This window comes from Pleurodeles waltl, chromosome 9 (genome assembly GCF_031143425.1).
Source record: "Pleurodeles waltl isolate 20211129_DDA chromosome 9, aPleWal1.hap1.20221129, whole genome shotgun sequence".
Lineage (NCBI taxonomy): Eukaryota > Metazoa > Chordata > Amphibia > Caudata > Salamandridae > Pleurodeles > Pleurodeles waltl.
In genome coordinates, this window is record NC_090448.1 from 865,501,531 (window position 1) to 865,523,881 (window position 22,351).

General features: G+C 48.0%; 1 protein-coding gene across 3 annotated transcripts in view; it reads right to left on the reverse strand.

The window, feature by feature from the left end:
* The window catches only part of KCNK10 (potassium two pore domain channel subfamily K member 10), a 358,851-nt gene extending 337,137 nt beyond the window's left edge, over positions 1-21,714 (reverse strand). Inside the window, exon 1 of one of the 3 annotated variants that reach the window (XM_069208135.1) lies at positions 21,104-21,714. In XM_069208135.1, coding sequence (XP_069064236.1) covers positions 21,104-21,107 — 4 coding nt within the window. In that variant the 5' untranslated portion in view covers positions 21,108-21,714. Of the gene's footprint in view, positions 1-7,441; positions 8,023-21,103 lie in introns of those variants that run through there. The other 2 variants (XM_069208134.1, XM_069208132.1) reach the window with 2 other exon arrangements.
* Positions 21,715-22,351: the final 637 nt, after the last annotated feature.

Sequence of the window (22,351 nt, forward strand, 5' to 3'; positions counted from 1 at the left end):
GTTTGAAGAATTTGGGGTTCCAGTAGCCCCTGACAAAACTGAGGGCCCCACAACCTGTTTCACATTTCTGAGGATTGAGATAGATTCAATAGCGGGTGAGTGTCGCTTACCCTCTGATAAATTGCTGGTTTTTAAGAATTCCATTAGCTCAGTACTGTCACAAAAGAAGGTCACTCTACATCAGCTGCAAGTTCTGGAAGGTCCACTGAATTTCTCCTTACAGATTATCCCCATGGCTCACCCCGTTTCCAGGTCTATCGCTAGGGCAATGGTGGGTTTGACTGAGAAGCATCATCACACCAGACTGTTGCCGGAAGTTAGAGAGGATTTAAAAATCCGGGTTGCCTTTTTACAGGATTTTAATGGGGCATTCATTTGGCCTTCTCCTCCAGTTACTAGTCCTACTCTGGGATTATTCACCGATGCAGCTGGCAGTGTAGGTTTTGGAGTCATTCTGGGCAACAACTGGTACAGAGGTGACTGGCCAGTTGAGTGGTTGGAGAATGGGATTACAAGGAATGTAGCATTTTGGGAACTGTTCCCCATTATTGTTGCTGTCACCATCTGGGCCCTTACGTTCAAAGATAGATCAGTAATATTCTGGTCTGATAACATGGCGGTGGCAGAGGCGATTAATAGACAAAAGGCAAACTGCAGTATGGTGCTCCGTCTTCTAAAACACTTGGTTTTAATCTGTTTGAAACTGAATATTACCTTTCGTGCAAGGCATGTACCTGGGGTCCATAACAATGCAGCTGGCGCTCTATCGCGCTCATTGATGTGGGATTTTCTGAGGTTCCACCCGCAGGTGGCAGAGAAGATGATGGAGTTCCCAGCAGATCTTTGGAAGATTGGAGCCCCGCCCTCCCCTCTTTAGTAGCAGCGTCCCTACCAACCCGCACAAAGGGGGCATATGAAAAATCATTCCAACAATACAGACATTTTCTGAATTCTACAAAAATTACAGAGTTGTTTTCTACACAGGCCATTTGTGGCTTTTTATGCCATTTGAAAGAAAGGGGCAAACCAGTTTCCTGCACAAAGGCTCACCTGTCCGTTATTTGTTTCTTTGTGAAACTACAGAACCAGGAGTCCCATCTGAACACCTTTGTCGTTAAGAGGGCAGTGGCTGGTTGGGCTCGACTAGATGGCGCAAAAAAGGACAGAAGGCACCCCATAACCGCTCCCTTATTGTGAGGGCTCCTGGACAGCCTCCCCAATGTTTGTTCCATGCCTTTTAAGGCGGCGTTATTTGCCACAGTATTTACTACAGCTTTTTATGGCGCTTTTTGAGTTAGCAAATTAGTGGGATCTTCCAAGGTTGACCACACAGGAGGCCTTCAGTGGGCCTGCGTGCGAATCGTCCCGGGCTTGGTGACAATTCAATTGCAAAAGTCCAAGACAGATCAATTGAGAAAGGGCTCACACATTGAACTTAGAGCGGCGCCAGGGTCTCCATTATGCCCGGTGGGTCGCTTGGGATCATACTTGTCGGCCCGCCCACCCTCTGGGTCATCTGCCCTTTTTCTACATACAAACAAGGAATGCTTATCACTGTACCAATTTTTGGTAGTATTGAAGGTGACTCTTGGGGCCGCAGGGGTTGCCCCTCAGGGGTACTCCTCCCATTCTTTCAGGATCTTAGTGGCTGGTGCAGGGATGTCAGTAGCAGACATAAAGTCCATCGGGAGAAGTCATCCAATTGTTATAAGCGCTACATTAGACCTGAATTGCAATGATGAGTGTTCCCCCACTCATGATTTGTGAAATGTTGTGTTGGTTACTCACACAATTTTCTTTCGTTTCAGTTCAATGCAGTCTCACATGGTTTGGGTACTAGGGCATTCTTTTGTCCGGTGGGCGGCCTACAGGTGGCAACTGCTCTGTAAGCCTAAGCCGGCGGCAATTCAGGATGTGGCTTTTTGTTGGTGCAGGTTTGATGGACTAGGAATCATGCAGCTCCAGCAACTCGTGGAAATGGCAAGAAGGTGCGAGGGTCTTCAGTTCCTGGATCTCATTGTTATTCATATTGGTGGCAATTACTTGGTGCGAATAGGACGCAAAGCACTCAGGGAAGCTATTTTCACAGAAATCACCAGGTTATCCAAAGTGTTCCCGAATGCAGCCATCGCATGGTCGCATATGGTGCCTCGCCGCAACTGGGGTCCAAACATTAAATCAAGGACAATCAATGTGTCTGTTCGTAGGCTTAACGCTGAAATGGCAAGACTGTGCCCTAGTCCTGGCAGCTTATGGAACATTCCACATAAACTTCTAAAAGGACCGGATATGTTCCACAGAGATATGGTACATTTATTTGACGCAGGAACAGATCAATTTATTGCGGACATTTGTTCCTTCTCTTGCAGCTTGGTTGGGGGTGGGGAGGGCGAAGGACCTTTGGGCCCCTGGTCGCCCTCGTGGCTGTAGAGGAAGTACTAAAGTCACCATAACCAACAGAGGGGTCCCCAAGGCTGGGTCCACTGGATGACACCAGAAGTAGGATCCTGGTGTCCTGAACCAACCTGAGGATGTATACACCAGCTTCGGGGTAGGGAGCCCAGATCGCTGGGGTGGCCATGGGGCTCCCGCTCTTGGCCACCCCGCTAAACCCCCTTGGCAAGATTGGTGGTTGGGGAGGGGGCGGAACCCTGAGCATGAAGACAAGGAACGGTGAAGTCGGAGGAGCCTCCCCCCACCCCCCCAGGGATACAGGTGAAGTACAGTTCACCTGTGTGGTCCAAAGGAGGTTCAGGACAGGAAGGGATCCTGTCACATTGATTTATGGTTGATGAATAAACCTTATTGAAATGGTTTTTATAAATGCTTTTATAAATATGATTTGAAGATTGTTTTTGCAGTTGAATTATTACGGTTTGTGTTTTATGAGATAATTGGTAAAATATATAAATAAAATTCCTTCCAATAAATAAGTTTTTGTCGGTCTGCGTGTGTAGGTGTTGGGGTGAGGGCTCTCTGGTGGCCTCCGGGTTCTATGGTCCACCTCCATGTTTCTGCTCTTATTTTGAATGCATACTTATAATTTGTCAACAGAGGTTCTTTATTTCCCATGCCCTTGAAAAGAGGTTTTGGTTACAGAGGCACTGAATATCCTGAGCCACAGCCATTGTTCCCTATGTAAAACACACTGATTTGCATCTTAGGTAAATGTGTACTATAATATAAATAAATAAATAAACGTTTTCTCATTTATTTCATGGGTTTTAACACTCGTAAATTGGAAAAAGACATCATTGTTAAAGATAGTTTTTAAATGACTAACCAGTATCTGCATTTTTATTTGAAAAAGATGCTGTCCTGTTCTTAGTGAAAAGGCCCATTGCAGTGAAAAGAAAGTTACACACAGATTAGACATGATTAGTGGTGGATGGGCCACTGAAAGCTCGAGCCAGGCTCAGGCCAGAGGCTGACTCTGGCTCTGCTCAAGGTCCTCTTTGAACCTCGAGCACAAAAGGAGCCAAGCTTTCACTGGAGTGAAATAGTCTATTAACTGGAACTGCTGAACATGTATTGTCAGTAGGGGTGGGCAAAATATTCCATATTGGCCGAAGAATTTATGGAATTTGCCGACTCTGCATTCCTGTTGAAATACAGAGTCCCTGGCAAATTTTGCCAATCACTGTGTGATGGAATTTTTCCCACACGTGGCTCCAGAATGGTAAATCGGCAAGTGTGAGAAAAGTTTGGCATCTGGTTGCTAGGAGGACATCCGGCGAGATTTTTCTAACACAGGTGGTTGCAACCATTAGCAGTCAGAAGGCTGCTGCTTGAGCAGAAATCTACTAGAGTGTCAGCAAAATCAGCTCAAGTAGCTGCGCCCTCTAGCATGCCCTTGGGTGTACCACACGATACAATTCCTGCAGATTTTTCAGCATGGAACACGCTCCTAGCGCTAAATCACAGCACGGGCAGCGCACTGTGCCTATTTCTGCCCGCTGGCAGAACTCTGCAGAATCTCGCAGAGCTATTATGTAACTCTGCAGAATTCCACAGAGTTGAATTTTGAGAATTCTGCCCACCCTTAATTATTGCCAACCAAGTTCAAACCCAGGCCTCAGTTCGGCATCATGTCAATCCTGGCAAATCTCCCCGCCCTGAAAAAAAGTGTTAAACAGCCCCAAAAAAAATTTGGAATCTGCCTATCACCCATGATCTAATGTAATCCTTCAAGAATTATGGACATAGCATTACTTTATAAAATACCCATCTTGAGGCTGAAATATGCAGTGTAAAACTGGAAATATAGGCTCAATCCCCGCTTCCCTGCTTGACTAAATTGTGTGATCCGAGGCAAATTCTTATTACTACTGAGCCTTTTATTTTGTTCATTATCACATATGAGAGCACCTTTAGATATGTGAGTTTAGGATGCGTGCTGAACGAAAGCCTAGCTTGTGTTTGTGTTTGATTAATAGACTACAATTCTGTTCCATCTAAGTCTACGCAACATTTAAGGTGTACTTGAGAATAGACGTGTTTAATTCACTAGTAGCATTGGGTGGGGGCAGCATGTTTTTCAGGTCATGTTGAAAAATCCACTTCATTAAATATTTTTCAAATAATCTGACGTACAAAGGTAAAACACTTCCGTGCGCATTCAATAAATACGGTTTCTTGAATTTGAAGACGTCTTCTTATACGACCATGCTCTGTGTGGCATGGTTTAATGCCAAAGATTGTCAAGGCTCGACTCGTGCATAGGCGACCCTTGGCTCGGCTCTGGTTCCGCTATCTCAGCGCGGGTCATATCGTGTCAGCAGTGAAAGGGAGGGCGTAGGGGAGTGAGAAGGGAGACAATACAGGCTTCAGTTTAGGACATATTGTTGCTGGCGTCTGCAGGCATATTTCAAGGATATGCGTTTTCTTAGCCAGCCGGTTGCACGGGTCATTAGGTTTTTTTATGTTTTTCCTTCAAAAAGGAAAAACAGACTGCAGTGGCGGGGTAGATGGGAGGTAGACGGAGCCTGAGCGCCTCAGCAGTGAGGCTCTGCGGCCACAGTGAGGGGCTGAGGCGAGCGTCAGGGCGGGGTCCGACTGCAGGGGGCGGGCCGGTCCCACCCTCGCTGACAGACACTTGTAAATAGGCGCCACACAAATCAAGTGCGATACAATCTTAAAGCATTGGGTTCCATATTCATGCTGTGTGCATTGCATCGACTCAGACCAGCATTGTGCCAGAAGGGTAAAAAAATAGTACTTCAATGATAACCTTCCTTTCTGTATGTCAGTCCACAGACCTTTGTGCATTACCTCAAATATATAAAGCAACTATGGCAAATCAGCACAGCACAGCAGCCAGCCTTAAATATTCCAAATGTAGAAAGACAAAACAAATATATGTATTTTGTCTATCTATAGGTGCAATATTTAAGAAATGTATTTATATGTGTGCGTGGTCACATGTATCAAAGTTAAGCAGATAGAAAATCTACTATACAAATATATGAACGTATATGTAGATGTGCAAATATTCGTACATTATATACTATATGTGGATAAAGACACACATAAATACGTGTTTATGTACATACATATATAAATGTATATAATATATATTCTATGAACCCATATGTAGATTGTTCTTTGTATAGATTGCATAGACAAACGGGTATCGGATAGATAGATAGATAGATAGATAGATAGATAGATAGATAGATAGATAGATAGATAGATAGATATACCAGTGAGTGCATTTCTGTACGAGTGGAGCTCCCTTTCTTCCTGTCTGTATATTATGTGTGTCTGTTTGTCTTTGTCGGTCAATCTCCCAACAGCCTATTAATTCATTGTGTCTCCCTTCTCTGAGGTATTGATTTTCCTCGCACTGCATACAGGTAACTGGAAACTGCCTATTACATCATACTTATCCAGCCATGCCCGCGATTAGCTCTCTGTCTGCCCCTCTGCTCCTTTCCGTGACACTCACACGTCTGCCTGTCTATCTGTCCGACTTTATCGCCATTCGTGGGGTTTATTACAGCGCCTGGTAAACAGTGGTCTTATTTCTAGGCGCTGTACAACAGAAACACTGTAAATCACAGATCGCTCTTCAGTAAGGGCACATGGGTGGACAGACAGATACACCTGGCACTGCTGCACACGGTGAAGTGCCAGGGACCGCGGGAATTCAGACACCACATAGTCACTCCAAGCAGTTGTCCCTCCATCGACGGGTAGGATCACCCCCACCGCCCAGGGCTAGAGCAAAGGTCCGCCGTAGTGACCGGACCCTGCCCCCTCTGAACACCGTCATGACAAATCACACCTAAGCTTGTGTTTTATTCTTAGTGCATGTTTAGGCTGGAAGGAAGACGAGCAGGTGGTTCGAAGACCATATACAACAATCAATTAACAGTTCTTGTGATCGATGTGGCAGGAGCTGATCTGAATCGCAATCTGTCTCGGCCGCCCTTTCTCGCTCTGTCTTTGTTACTCGCCCTTTACACGGCTCTGCGAGTCGGGGATAAAGCCCCTACCGCCCCCATGCTGCGTCGTAGCTCGTAAGAGGTCCTTGCGCTCATCCTTATGAGAATTTCATGGCACGCGTGAGTGCTGCTGTTCTGAGCGAGGTGCCAGAAGCGTAGCCCCCTCCCCTCCGGTATCCTAGAAACCACAACCTCCACAAAATAACACAGCTTGGGAGGAAACCGGAAGTCCGTCTAATAGCGCTTTGCATCGTGGAGGGCAGAGCTGCCACCTGCGCTCAGCACCGGCGGCACGCATTTTAACAATACAATGCTTGTGCATTAATGCCTTCCCCAACTGCTGTCCTAATGGGGCTCCGATGGGTCCCTTGTCTGTGATGTCATTAAACTGTCTGCGACCTAGGGCCTCGCTCGCGTCTCATGCCTACCGATGGAGCAGGGAGAGCGCTCCGCTTTCCCTGCAGTGCTTGCATCCCTAAAATGCGCAATTCCCACCATAGATGAAAGATCCGCGGAGGGTCAGGGGTGGGTGGTGGCTATACGCACTCATCCATGTGCCCTTCACGGAAGCTCCAAAATCTGCCCCACCTTAACCCCCCCCCCCCCCCCACTCCCCCCGCCCTCGCCCACCTCCACTCCAGGGGCAGCAGGATGAGACAAAGCTTGGCGAGTTCACCAAGCCACCACCTACGAGGACAGAGATAGTCACTGCCAGACACAACAAGGCATCCCCTGAGAAGAACCCACAGGGCTGACAGTCTTCGGTCAGCCCTGTGCCCAGACATCACCTTAGGTGCCCCTATCTGGCAGGACATGTCCGCCCTCAGGGACATCCGCAGTCTCCGGGGCAGGTCCAAGGTAGGGTGAACTGCCAGAGCTCAAACTGCAGCCATGATAGCGAGGCGTCGACCAACCTGTGGCTGTGAGCACCCATACAGTGCCCACCCCCGGGGCCCAACCCACTGAGGTGCCAAGAGCGCCGAGAAGCAACCCACCTTGAGACGGGTCCCAGTTGACCTGTTTCCGCGGGTTCTCCAGCGGGAACTTCATCCTTCCTTTTGGCGCGTGGAAAATAGAGGTAGGGCAGGTCAAAAAACGCAACCTTGACCTTCTCGGCGCTGCAGTCCAACATGAATTGGGGAGGGGCGAGGAGGGGACTGCTGGTGCTCGAGTGGTTGGAGGGCGGCTGGGTCTGCAGCCAGAGGTGTGGCGCAGGTCTCTGGGCGGTGAGGTGCCTAAGCCGAGCCCTCGGGGAGTTGTGAGGAGAGAGACGCGTGTGTGGGAGTGCCGGGGTGGTGAAGATTTGTCGAGGTCTGGGCAGGGATGGGGAGCAGAGCTCTGCCCACTGGTGCTGGACCACTGCAGTATGAGCAATGTGAGTGGTGCAGATACGTCAGCCTGTGCGGAGCTGGGGGGAAACCTGACCGCCGCCTCACCGCTGGTGCTGCCCAAAACAAACACGCCCGGCGGGCACCGCCAGGAGAATGGTAATCAGGGTGGGGGGTCAGGAGGGGCGATCCCTGCTGCCTGCGAGCGCACACGCCACCAGCCACACGCCACTGCAGTACTCCTGCTCAGCGGAGCGTGGGACGCCTCCCCCCGCGCTGCATACCTCAGCCTACTGCACACTTCGCACGCTGTTTTTTGTGTTTGCGTTGTGTGTGTGTTTAATGGTAGTTAATGTTAGAAAAGAGATGACCAGAGAAACGAGATTTGCCTTCCTTCGACTCCTAAAATGTCACTTTTTTGACTCTAGAGGTTTGAAATCCCCCATTTATTTGTGGGAAAGGGTTTGTGCATCTCTCCACTCCAGATTACCGGCACGCTCTCTTTAATTCTGTTCTGCTCCAAATAGGAGACAACTCACAGACCACATCTAGTCTCCTGGGTCTCAGTCACTTTCAAGCCCTCATTCAATAATCAGTTGTCTCTGGATATTAAATTGTATTGTAGCAGCACATATATATATAGTGCTTCACACTACTGGTGAGGAGCCTTGAAACCAAGCACCACTACAAATGCATCCCCTACCTAGTTACCATATGCTAACTGCTTCAGCAATTAGTAAGGGGTATGAAGCGCTATACAAATGCAACTACAATACAATACAGCTACTACCAACACGTTGCTCCACATAGACCTAAATGGCATCTCATTCTGCCTTAGAAAATCAACTCGTTCTGTAGTGACCTCAAACCCTCTCTTCCCCATAGAAGAGATCTCCAATTTACCGGACCAGCTCCTTAGCTATCTCAATACCAGAAGAGAAGACCCCCACACCCCATTTCCCCAAGTATCTATCATTGTCAATAACATCAGAATCCCCCCAACACACACACACCAAAAGGAAATGCTATCAATACTTTCGCCTTCACCTCTACCCAGAAAATCAGACCTCATTAGAGCAGACTGGCACCCATCTTCACTCCCAAAAGAACATAATTCCCACTTGCCAGACCCACATCCTATCCATCTCAATACTAGAAGATCTGAGTTCCTCCACCACTCATGTATCCGGCTATACCAAGATCAGTCCCCCAACAAGACATCAATCCCCTTCAACCCAATATCACTCCTGAATAAACAATTTATCTTAATTCCAGAATGTAAACTCTCACTCTGAGAAATTCATGTCTTTCCACCACAGAAGGTTGTATTTCTCTCCTTTGTCTTAGCCCCCAAGTGCATAAATTAAATACAGATGTCTTTCTCTGAGACTCTTATTGTTTAACAATGCAAAAAATAGGACTGCCCAATGGAGACCTGGTTCTCTCTTGTCTTATGATATCAGATCTCCGTGCATAGCCGCCAATTCCTCTACAGCACAGAACCTCCCTTTTCATAAAGCCCTGAACTAGGACCCCCCTCAAAATCAAATATCTCTATAGAACATACAAGAATGCTGTATCCCAGAAGGTCAGATCTTTTTCTAGAGCCTCTATTCCTCTTCATACTAAAATATAGGGTCTCTTTCTAGAGCCATCTATTCCTCTACAATCTAGAACATACGCTCTCTCATTAGAGCCTAAAATCCTGTTGCAGAAAGTCAGATTTTTCTGTAGCGGCCTCAATCCCTCTACACTTTGGAAAATAAGCTCTCTCTGGAACATTTAATCCAGTTTTAACTCAAAAAGCAATTTCTCTCTTTATACCCCTTCATTTTTCTACAACTGAGAAAACTGGATCACTCCCTTTTAAGCGCTTAGTCACCCCACTAGAGCACAACTGATCTAATCAGTCAGACGTATTAAATCCCCCCAAGAGCCCTTTATTTACCAATCCCCTTTCCCAGTCCCTTTCTTTCTCTATACCTCATAAGAAAAGGTCTCTCTTTCAGCCTATCTCTGTCCAGCTCTCTTTCTATCTCTCTGTCTTATCCTCTCTCCTGTTGTTTGTGTCTCTGTCCCTCTCATCTTTGTTGTTTGTCTCTTGCTCTTAATATATGGACCTAGGTCCAGGGCTCTCTCGCTCCCCCAATCCACATCTCAGGATATAAGAACGCTCTAAATGGATTATGTCATTTACAGAGAAACCTGGACAGAGAAACACCTTAACCCAGAAACTTCTGCAGAGCATATACAGCGGTCTCCAACCTTTTCCATAAAGAGAGTTACTTTTTATCAATGAAAATCACCCTGGGCTACTAATAAATTTGTCACTGATAATAGCGACCACGTCATGTATGGTCATCAGAAGTGACCACTGTAACATTTTAGGCAGGTTACAAACAGAAAAGTTAAGAAAATGCTTAGCAATGTAAACGTCCTCTTTGTGAATACTGAATTAATAGCCAAAGCAGCAAGTGCCCTCTTGTACAAACAATAATAACACCAAAGGTATGCACAACACAACATGAATTATCTTATCATTTAAACATCACCTTTATGTGGTTTAGAAATGCAGTAATTTTGTCTTCAAAACATCAAGATGTCAGTTTCTGTTTTTGACACATTTTTCAATAAAATATCCACTTCTATTGTTTTTAAACAAAACCATAACTTTTCCTTTGCATCAAAATTCCATTTTCTAATTTTGGTAACAATATTGTCTCTTAACTATCACCTTGTCATTTCCACCATGTACTCATATGCACAAATTCCTCAAATATAAATGTTCTGCATCACTTGCATAGATATTGACATCACAAGCCAGGGGTGCCCCCCACAAAGTCAAGAATGCCTACAAAATGCTCAGAATAAACACCACTCTTTCACAGCCACAGTTTAGCCAGAGCTGGAAACCATAATGATAACGATGTCCACGGTATTGTAATAATGAACATTATATGCCAGGAAGGGCCAATTATACTCACAATATGGCAAGTTTGACTCCCAGTAAACCACAACAATACAAAATTGTGCTATTTAGCCCTCATGATGGGAAAGGGGTGTAATCCAGTAATTCTGTGATACCTGACAGCAAGGATGGATTTCTTTCAAGGAGTGCGTAATGCCAGACACATACATAGGCTCACAGAACATGCCCATAAGTGAACATATATGCACACACAGACACATGCACACACGACCACACACCGCAAGCGAGGCTGTTATTTGCTCCCACTCCCCATCCAGCCCTTGCACTCCTCAGTTTCTGGGCTGCTCAGCAAGCGGCCTCGCAGTCTTTCACTCTGGCTGCTGCAGTCACACACTGCAGCAACTCTCCTCTGGCTATTTCTGCTACAATTCACTCTGGGACCGGTATTCATACATACACAATCTGACTGATAATGAGGGGGCCTGTAAAAGTACCAAACTCCATGTGACTTTACTCGAGTGAAACTGGAGATAGGTGGTTACGTTGCAGGCTGTCACGTTGTGTGTGAGTGTGTGTGGGGGGTGGTTTGCATGAGTGAGTGTTATCATGGGGTGCTGCCATTGATTTGGCTGACTGCCACTTCAAGGGTCTATATTTGAGCCACACTGTCTTCTTCAAAGTGCCCATACTCTGTGAATGACATACTTAACTGGTCTTCAATCCTGCAAGCTGCTGCTACAGAACAGACAAACTACCAGTATCTCACAAACTACATGTTGGAGACCTCTGGCTTAATTCTTGCATAAACATTCGTTTTGGGAAACAATCAGGTAGAAGTTATCACAGAGGTTATAGGTTCCTATATTGAAAACTACATCTCATTCAAAATATTACTTTTGAGAGTAGTTATATAAAGGATTTAAGCAAAGGTGTTAAAGATGCTAGAAACGGATACGGTAAGTGTTAGTTTAAAGCAAGACATTACAGATATGTGTTTAATGCAAACATTGGGGGTCAATTATGGCTTACAACTAGGGACAGGATTGGCGTCAAGGTAATGGTTAGTCTTAGGGATCAGGTTAGTTTTAGTGAGGATTATCATTATGGATAATGGTAGGGTATGTTTAGGAGAGGGTGGACAAAATAAATGTTCATTGTGTAGGAATTTGTTGATGCAGTTTCATCAAGTCTCACCTAAGAGACAGCATTTAGCTGTCTGTAGATGAAAGTCAATTGTGGACTGTACGAAAACTTCCAGTGTGCTTGTTGCCTGCCCATCGATCACCACTGGTTGGCTTTATTGTTAGTCTCCTTTGTTGCCTCTTCTTCCGTGGCTCGTCCTCCTCTCCTTATGTTTGTCCCTCCCCAGGAGCATGGCATTTTTACCATCCTTTTGTTTAGCAGACTTGCATCCTTCCATTGCTTAATTTTAAGGAAGTGTTTTTTTTTTTTTTTCATTAGGCATCCCTTGAGATTGCATGTGTTTTCCAGTTGTCTCCCTTTTGTACGTCTTCACTTTGCCAAATACTTACTACCCCACAAGCTGCATGTTGTGTGTTGCTATCCCCCACACTTTGCGTTGCTCTCTTCCTCATGTGCTGCTTTTCCCCTTCTTTATCGCTTATCTCCCCGTCTGGTTTCATTTTATTTTCATTTACTCGTCCCCTCCCGCCCTGTCTCTCTTGCTGCCCTCTCCTGCTACTCTGTTTCTGATCCACCTTACCCAATCCCTTGAAGATTTACTGTTTTATATTTCTTGGAGGGCTCAGCGGTCCCATTTGTTGCTGGACTGTTCCGCTTGTTGAAAATGCCTAAAAGTCACTTTAGAGCAACTGAAAATATTTTGTATGTAACGCGACACGTGGGGACCACCATCTTGGATTGATAAATAAAAAATCTTAAAAAATTGTGTCCTGCATTAGTCAGTAGGCATGTGCATGTGTGGTGACGCTGTACATGCATCCCTCATCAGGCAGGCATGCACACACCTACTTAATGACGCAGGCGCAGGTACGACCATGAAGTATGTACCCTATTTGCACAATACATCATGATGTACTTTTTCATTGGCCTACGCTGCACAGTATCTGCAAAAGGCATTATGCTTTTTACCATTGCTATACATCATGACCAAAAAGCCTCTCTCAAATTCAATACGTCTAAAATCAAGACCTATTGGCTTTGCCAGTGCTTCTTTCCTGTTAGTGTGAAAACAAATCGTTGTTAAGGATGATTTTCTTTGGTGGTTTCTCTGTAAACCTGTTTCTTTGGCATAGTGGCACTAACCCCCTTAATCAGAAGGTAAGATCTACATCTGTCTAGAGCCCACACTCTTTCCAGATGCTGAAGGACCCACCGCTCTCTAAACCCACTCTCGCTCTTCAGCTCAGGAAAGGACTATCTCAGACTCTCTCTCGCCCCCAATCTCGCTTCAATGTACAAGCGAAAGATTTCTCTGTCGCTGTCTCTCAATCCCTTTAAACTCGTGAAGAAATTACACCCCATCTCTCTCTTTCTCCCCTTTTTTTCTTCAGATTGGGGTCTCTCTCCAGACAGAGAGAGACCCCAATCCTGTTACACCCAGCAGATCTCTTTCATGTTCCTGAGCACTGATTCCCTCTACCATGGGCGTAGGAAGTGTGGGGGACGCGGGGGATATGTCCCCCCCAGATTTTGGAGTGGGGGGGGACACGGGGGACAAGGATGGGGGGGACGAGGGGACAGAAGAATTTTCCCTTCTCCTTTAATTCGCAGGGCCATTAGCGCATGAAAGCGCTACCTATACTGGCCCTGCACTTGACCTGTGACCTGGCTCCAGGACACTCGCCCTCCTCCCTTTTGTTGTGCTGCAGCACACAAGGGATTCCTTCTCACCTTGCCATCAGCTGCCTGCAGTCTGCACTTCTGAGAACAAAGGGAGACGAGAGGCCCTTTGTTGATTGCTGTCTGCATCCCGTCCCTCCTGAGCCAACCCTTCGTGTCCCTTGAAGATCGAACCCTGAAGACAGCAGCAAGATTTGAAGAAGATAAGGAGGTTTGGGTAATGAAATAAACTATTTCTAAATAACTCCCTTTCTTTTTAAATACAGTGCTGTGTTGCAGAGTATCTCCCTTTCTAAAAACAGTGTTGTTGAGTTACTGTGAGATATGAGCAGGGCAGGCTTTAGCGCACTAGTGGCACCCTGTGCGCCAATGTTTGTTAGGGCCCCCTTTCTGTCGCCTCTCTCTCACTCTTCGCTCCTCTCTCTCCAGCTTGCCTGTCCCTTTGCTAATTATTGTCCCCTAAGTTGACATCCTGCCCCCCCAACATTTCGGTCCCCTGTCTCTCCCTCAGCCTTCCTGGTATTTGTGAAAGCCTGCTCTGAAGGCTAAGGGCCGTCTGTAAATCTCATTTCCTGCCAATGGCCTGTGGATGCAAAGCCAGCACTGTGGCAGCTCACAGGCTTTACAAGGACTTCACAGGCCGCAGTGGAACAGAGCCTGACACTGCTGGATAGACAGCAGAGAGACCAGCACAAAGCATGGGTCCCAGGAAGAACCAGATGGCCAGAGAGATGGACAGGGCTAGGTAAGGCACCTAGGGCGATGCAACCGCTGCTGCTGCACTGGGTGCTGACTTAGGATGGGGGTGCTATGTTTGCAAGTATATTGTGACTTTAAATGCACCTGCTGGATGTTCCTTGCCACCAACAGTTTTCAGGCAACAATAAAAATCTCAAGTTAATTCAGGTGATTAATGGTCTTTCTGGAGAGAGATTGAAGTTTTGTCTAGTAGAAGTTTTGACTTATCATAACGTACAGGCTTACTATGCCTGCTACAAAGGATGTCTACATGCAGATCACAGAGTGTATATAATGTGAATATGTCAGTGGGTTACTGCTTTTGTCAGATACAGGAAAGTACCCTTTTTTTGGCATGGCTACCCCACTTTTTGCCTGTTGTCAGTATGTTTTGACTGTGTTCACTGGGATCCTGCTCACCAGTACCCCAGTGCTCTCTCCCAGTAAATGTGGTTGCTTGGACCACACACCCCACACTTGGCATACTGGTGCCCCTTATAAGTCCCTAGTATATGGTACCCAGATACCCAGGGCATTGGGGGATCAGGGGTTCCCCATGGGCTGCAGCATTTATTATGTATTATGCCACCTATAGGAGCCCATGTAAGCTGTGTTTGCAGGCCTGCCATTGCAGCCTGCGTGCGTGAAAAGGTGCTTGCACCTTTTCACTTCAGGTCACTGCACCAGGTCACTGTAAGTCACCCCTATGGTAGGCCCTCCTAGCCCCGATGGCAGGGTGCAAGTGTCTGTGTGTGAGGGCACCTCTGCAGAGGTGCCCCCACAAACTCCAGCTCCATTTTCCTGGACCTCTTGAGTGTGCGCGACGCCCTTTTACGCTTGTACTAGACATAGGTCACTACCTCTGTCCAGGTACATAATGGTAACTCCGAACCTGGGCATGTTTGGTAACAAACATGGCAGAATCATACCCGAATACTATTGTCAGCATTGATTGTATGATTCCATGCACTTTGGGGGCTCCTTAGAGGATCCCCAGCATTGCTCCTACCAGCTTTCTGGGGTTTTCCGCGCAGCCCACGTTGCTGCCACCCCTCAGACAGATTTCTGCCCTCCTTCTGCTGCTTGAGCAGCTCATGTCCAGGAAGGCAGAACAAAGGATTTCATTTGGAAGAGGGAGGCAACACCCTCTCCCTTTGGAAATAGGTGTTACATGGCTTGGGAGGGGTAGCCTTGCCAAGCTTCTAGTATGCTCTGAAGGGCACATTGGTGGCCTCCTTGCATAAACCAGTCTGTACCAGTTCAGGGACCTCAGCCCCTACTCTGACACAAAACTGGACAATGGAAAGGGCGTAACCACTCCCCTGTCCATCACCACACCGGGGGTGGTGCCCGGAGATCCTCCAGGTGGGCACTTGATTCTGCCATCTTGAATCCAAGGTTGGCAGAGGCCTCTGTGAGCATCCGAGTGGCCAGGTTAGGGAGGTGAAGTGTCAGGCCCCTCCTAGGTGGTCACTCTGCTAGGCAGTGGCGTAGCGTGGGGGGTGCAGGGGGGGCCGGCCGCACCGGGCGCAACATCTGGGGGGGGGGGGGCGCGCTCGCACTCGCGAGTGCTAAAATCCACGGGTTAGGGGGCGCAAATTACTTGCCTTGCCCCGGGTGCTGACAACCCACGCTACGCCACTGCTGCTAGGTGACCAATTACCCCTTACTGGGCTATTTAGGGTTTCCCTCCTGGGTGGGTCCTCAGATTCAACGTGCAAGATTCCAGCAGGACTCCTCTGCAACGTTTACTTTGACTTCTGGCCACTGGAACCGCAACTGGACTTCACAGGAAACTACAATCTGCAGCTCCAGCAACAACTTCGACATTGTTTCTCCGACTCCTTCCAGCAACTGCAACATTTGCCCAGCTGTGCTTCCTCGGAGGGCAGCAAGTCTTCAGTCTGCATGAGAAGAAAGAAGGAAAATTCCTTGGAGTGAAGGAGTCACTTACCTGCATCCGTAGGCACCAACTGCAACAACAACCGGCTGCGTGGATCTCCTCTCCTCCTGAGCTGCGTGGATCATGCATCAGAGGTCGTAGTCTGAAGTGGTCCCCTTGGTCCTCTCTTCCATCTGTCCAACTGTGGAGTAGGTAGGTCCTGCCATCACATGCAGGACAGTACCCCCATGCACTGCATCTCTTGCAGCTACCAAGGCTTGTTGTTATCTCCTCCACGGGATCTTCAGGCTCCATGTAGCCTCAGCCCCCAGCACTCTTCTCTGTGAAGCACAGCCCTCAACGTGCTTCGCCTGCAATGTGGGACCTCTCTTCGGGTGTGCTGCGTAGGCCTCTCTGCAGCTCCTGGGCTCCTTGCCTATAGGTCTTCCGTGGGGGCTGCCTCTCATTCTCCAGACTCTCTGCCTTGCTGATGGTCACCTGGGACTCCCCTCCATGGGTTGAGTCCCCCTGGACCTTGCTGGTCCCTGGAAGCTCCACTTTTCTCCTACTGCGACATTTGCTTTTGCCAAGGCATTTTGGTGGGTTTTCCACACCCCAGACTGACTGTAATTCTTCATCCGGTGTGGGACATCAACTGCATCACCTAGGAACTCTTCATCTGCTCCATTGTTGCATTGCTGACCATCTTCGTCTCCCTGTCAACCAACTCCTGCATCCACAGATGGGTGGGTAGTGGCTCCTGCCACGACCAGACACTCCTACGTAAACTGGACTTGGTCCCCTTCTTTTCCAGGTGTTCCTCCTCCAGGATCCACCTCTAGTCTCTTGCAATCCTGTCTGCGTTTTGCAATATCCTTCTCTGAGGTCCTTTTGGTGGGATTGTACGACGGAACACCGACTTTAAAAACAACTACTGCCTTAACAACGAGTTTGAAACACCGACCTACTTATTACTACTAATGATTTTACCACGAATGCCTTAACAACGATATTTCGTTGTAAAGGCATTCCTGATAAAAGCATTAGTAATAGGCACCATTCACCTTACATCCCTCACCCCACCCCCCCAACCCCACCACAAAACCTAAAACCCCCTAACCCCACCCCAAAACCTAAAACCCCCTGACCCCCGCCCCCTCCCCAAAACAAAAAAACGCCCCACCCCCCCAACCCCACCCCAAAACCTAAAACCCTCCACCCCCTCGCCCCCTCCCCAAAACCTAAACCCACCACTTACCTTAGTCGACCCCTTCTCACCTGCGTCGTCCTCCTTCGTCAACTCCCTTCTTTGTACCTTAACCACGCATGTTCGTTGTTCAGAACATTTGTAGTTAAGGCACAAAATAACGGAGTCGTGGTTAAAAAAAGCGTTGTTGCGCTTTCGTTAACCACGACTTTCGTAAAAAGAAAGTTGTAAAAAAGGATGTTTCCCTTTTGGTGGGTTGGGGAAAAAACAGTAACTTACCTCTTTTCTCCTGGTCGCTGGGGGGCACTCTGGTACTTACCTTTGGGATTTCCTAGTTCCTCCAGATCCCCTCTACCGATTCCACTTCCTTGGGTGGGGACCCGGCTTTTGCATTTCACTTTTTTAGTATATGGTTGGTCCCCTCTAGGCCTTCAGTATTGCCTATTGCTTTTCACTGTTTCCTATAGCTTTTTATGCCAATTTCTGATTGCTGCTGTACATATAATAGTGTGTTACTTACATCCTATTGGAGTATTGCCTATCTAGTGTTTTAGTGTTTGTGTTACTGTGATAAGGAACCTTTATTTTCGTAACACATGTTTCTTTCAGGTGTGTAAGTGCTGTGTGACTACAGTGGTATTGCATGATCTTTGCATGTGTCCTAGATAAGTCTTGGCTGCTCATCCACAGCTACCTCTAAAGAGCCTAGCTTCTAGACACTGCCTACACTTCACTAATAAGGGGATACCTGGACCTGGTATAAGGTGATAATACCATAGGTACTCACCACATACCAGGCCAGCTTCCTACATCAGAGAGCTCCTTTTTTGTGCCCTGCAATTTATAAATTAAAACTGAATATAGAACAGTGAACAATGAACTCCTCAAATAGCTGCATGCAAACATCAAGGTGTAGATTAGAGCATTATGATTTCCCCCCACTTTTTGATTAACTTAATGTTGCAAAACAAGTTAATTTGAGCGCAAATCAGTTCTTATTATTAAAGAGAGCCCCCAACCATGGTGTTATTTTTTAAATTCTGAGTTTGCGCTTCTCCAGATGAAGCACTCTTAAACTATACCTGCTACCAGTATGGATGACCTGTGACACCTACACCTTGTAGTCCTCTGTCTTATGTAACATTTCATATGCACTGATTTACACATATATGATGAATGTCTCTGCGTAATATCTGTGTGATGTAAAGTGCTTTGACACCCTAGACTGGCATGAGGGATGAATGATGGAACAACACATGCGTATATCGTGCATGCCTTAACATTGCGCTCTCAACAAAGACTGTGTCTTTACTACTATGCCTGCTTTACAACGAATTTCATTATAAAAGCATGTTTGGTGAAGGAACATGCGTGGTCAATTCTCCCTACCCTGCCCCCTTACACCTGATACCGTACTCCACCCCTCCAAGCACTTAAAACTGCCCCTGCCCTAAGCCCTAAACCCGCGTGCCCTGTCCTAAAAACTACCCTGACCCCCACTCTGAACCCTAAAACCTACCCTGAACTGCTCTAAAAACTACCTTGGCGCCCGTGCTACCACCCTGAACCCTAAAACCTACCCCACTCTGTCCTAAATACTACATGACCCCCAACCTATACCCTAAAACCTACCCCACACTGTCCTAAAAGCTACTTGAACTCCACGCCCTCCTCCTGAACCCTAAAACCTACCCCACCCTGTCCTAAAAACTACCCCGACCCTACCCTGTCCTAAAATGACCCCAACCTCCCACCCTAAACCCGGCCACAGCCCTACTTACCTTTCTCTCCTCTGCTTCTTCCTGTTCCACCCGGACAGCTAGACCGCTTTCTATGCTGTAACCACGCATATGCGTGGTAAAGATATGTGTGGTAAAGGCATGCGTGCTAGACCCATATTTGTGGTAATGGCAGCGTGGTCAATGCATTGCATTAATTGCGTTGTAAGGGATATTTCCCGGTATGAGTGGTGCTATAAAACTAATGACATGCATCTGAGAGAGAGTGGTGACGGATAGTAGTGAAGGAATCCGTGGCGGAGGTGGTCACTAGGGGGCGCCAACAAACAATGTCGCACAGGGCGCCACCAGCACTAAGGCCAGCCCTGTCAGACAGCACAGCAGTTCACAGGAAGGGGGCAGCACAGAGACTGCCACTTGACAGTCAGACAAGGACCTAGCAGCAATCATAGGCCTTACTGACCTTCATAGGCAGGCAGGGGCCCAGAGACTGACACAGCCTGACTAGAAAGAAAGCTCCCAACAGGCACCACAGTGCATGGCAGGCAGCACAGGAATCAACGGGTAGAACTGCGCCCAGCAGGCAGTACAGGCCTCTTAAGACTTCACACAGGCAAACAGCATCACAGAGTCTGTTGCTGCCTAACAGGCAGCAAAGGGCCCAGCAGACAGGGAATTGCAGGCCACACAGGACTCGACTGGAAGCGACCGCCTTCCCCATCTCCCCCCACCACGGCAACCCTTCTGGGTGAAAACTTTGTGCAGGGGGCCCACCTCAAGGTTGTCCCTGTCCCCCCCAGAAATTTAGTGTCTCCTACGCCCCTGCCCTCTACAGTCCAAAAGCACTTTTGCGCTGTCTCTCTCTTGCTCACTCTGTCGCACAATCACAACCCCTCGCTGTCTCTTTCGCTCTTCCTTGTCTCTCTCGCTCTCCCTTGCATGTTCTCCCTCTCTCTTTTTCTCTGTCTCCCTTCAATCCCCTCCCCTGATCTGTCCCACTCCATCAAAGCGGTAGGTACAGTAGGGCAGTGGAGAGAAGGGAATTCCGGGAGTGCGTTCGGGGAAGGGAGCAGCAGACAGTCAGAGCTTCATTTGGGCTGGTGGTTGGCACTGGGGTCCAGCAGCACTCATTATTTTTGACTGGCACTTCTTTTTCTTCACTATACATTGGTATTCGGCGCGCTGGCATGGAATAGCACCGGCCGTGGGATTGTGTGCGGACTCATTATTTTACAAATTAAGCACCGCGGATAGCCCCTGGCTAGCTCTGTCTTCGCTGGTGGGCGCTGCTGGGAGGTGAAGGACTGGCACTCAGCGGCAGCGCCGAAGGAGTCACTGTTGCGAAGGGGAACGTCTGTGTCAGACATTGCCGTCTCCCCTCCCAGGCAGCACTGCACACAAGCGGACAGCGGCGACGTCCAACCCACGCAAGCGTAGAACCCGAGAGGGCATCGCACAACCCATGGAGCGCGTGCAAGCACTTTATGTATTCTTCGCGCTTCAGTATCTTTCAATATATATACAAACAATGAATACAGCAGAAATAAACCCGAATACTGATATTGTAACAGTTCATGACTTGCAGGTGCCGAGACTTTGTGAGGACGCGAAGGCAAAGGGGAATGACATCGAGAGAGCGTGGAGTGGATGAAAACAAGTGCAATCACTGTTGCACTGCTGTTAGCATCTCAGTGTGAGCACATGCACAGTGCAAGCTTTTAGCAAGGCAGTAAATCAACTATAAACGGTATGGCACGATGCTCACGCAACATCAATCTATCCATGATATACGTGTACGCAGCTATATGTATACGCACATGTATACAGAGAAGGAAAGAGCGCGAAATGCGTGCACAGCCACACCCACGCATACACCACACACCCACGCGCCCTTGTTTATGTGCGCTGGCCCATGTCACAGGTACCGTCCACTCCTTCAACCCTCTGCCCACCTTGGGGCTATAATATATTGACGATCTCACCCTTACAACAAAGCGCGCAGGTATCTCACCCATGGTGAAGGATGTCCCTGCGGCGTGCGCCGGCTCGGGCAGCAGCACTCAGTCCTTTAGCCTCCCTTGAACTTGCTATTTATCGCGACAGGAGGCAGCAGGCAGAGCGGGGAAGGCATGCTGCACCGGGTTCGGCCAGGCGGCGGGGTGCTGCCCCGCTGGCCCATTCCGTGCCCCTTCGGTCTTGTTCCAAGCGGGCCTCTCTGCTGAGCTGCATCCAGCGCATCCCCGGGCCCAGCGCCCTCGGCTACACCCTCTGTGTCGGGGGCCTCCGCCCAGCACGCCGGCGCAGCGGTGGTCAGCAGGAAGGGTCCGCAGCCCAGGTGCCTCCTGCTCTGCTCATCTCCTACCATGGCTTGAGCGTGCACCCGGAGCCAGGGTGCGAGGGCATCTTGGGGGGCGGGAGAGGGCTAGAGGCGGTCCGGGCTCCGGAGGGCACAGGTGGCGGGAGGCTGGTTTCAGATCCGCTCTCGCAGACGGGTGCAGCCCTTGATGGAGGCGTTGCTGCCGAGGAGGAGGGAGGAGGGATTTGCTTCCCCGCTGTGGTACCCAAACCCGGGCTGGCGGGGAACGAGCCTGCTCCTTTGGTTATCTGTGGTACTGCTTGTTTGAACCCGCGGGAGGGGTCGTTCTGCAAGAACAGCACCCGAAAGACCATTCTGCAGATTTGATTATGTGTGTGTTCATCCATTACGTGCTAATTTGTGTATTTGTTTGCTTATTTATTCATTCATTCAGGTAACCTTTTGTATTTGATATATGGTTCATTACTTCCTTCCCCTTTCTCCCTTTTTGCACCTTCCCCTTTCTTTCTTTCTTCTTCCTCTTTCTTTTCTCCCTTTGCAAACTTTCTTCCTCTCTTTCTTTCTTTCTTTCTTTTTTCCCTTTTTTTGTCACAGCACTATCTATAGGGATGCTTGTATCAGGTACATATTGGGTTGATGTTTGTGGGTGTGGGAGGATTGTCTGTCTGAAGCCAAGAGGGAGAGGCCAAGGCATTGGTTAAGCTTTTGTTTTTTGTTGTTTTATTTGCTTATTCGTTTATGTAGTTTTCTTTTTGCATAAACACTGACAGCTTACTTATTGCAATGGGATGAGGCATTTGTGTATATTATTTATTTATTTAGTGGGCATAACCAGTGTTTGTTTTAAGGATTTTGAAGGTCCCAGGCAAAATATATTTTGGTGGGCACTAGGTACGGAACACGTTTATATTTTATTATGCCTTACAATCCCACATGAAGCCA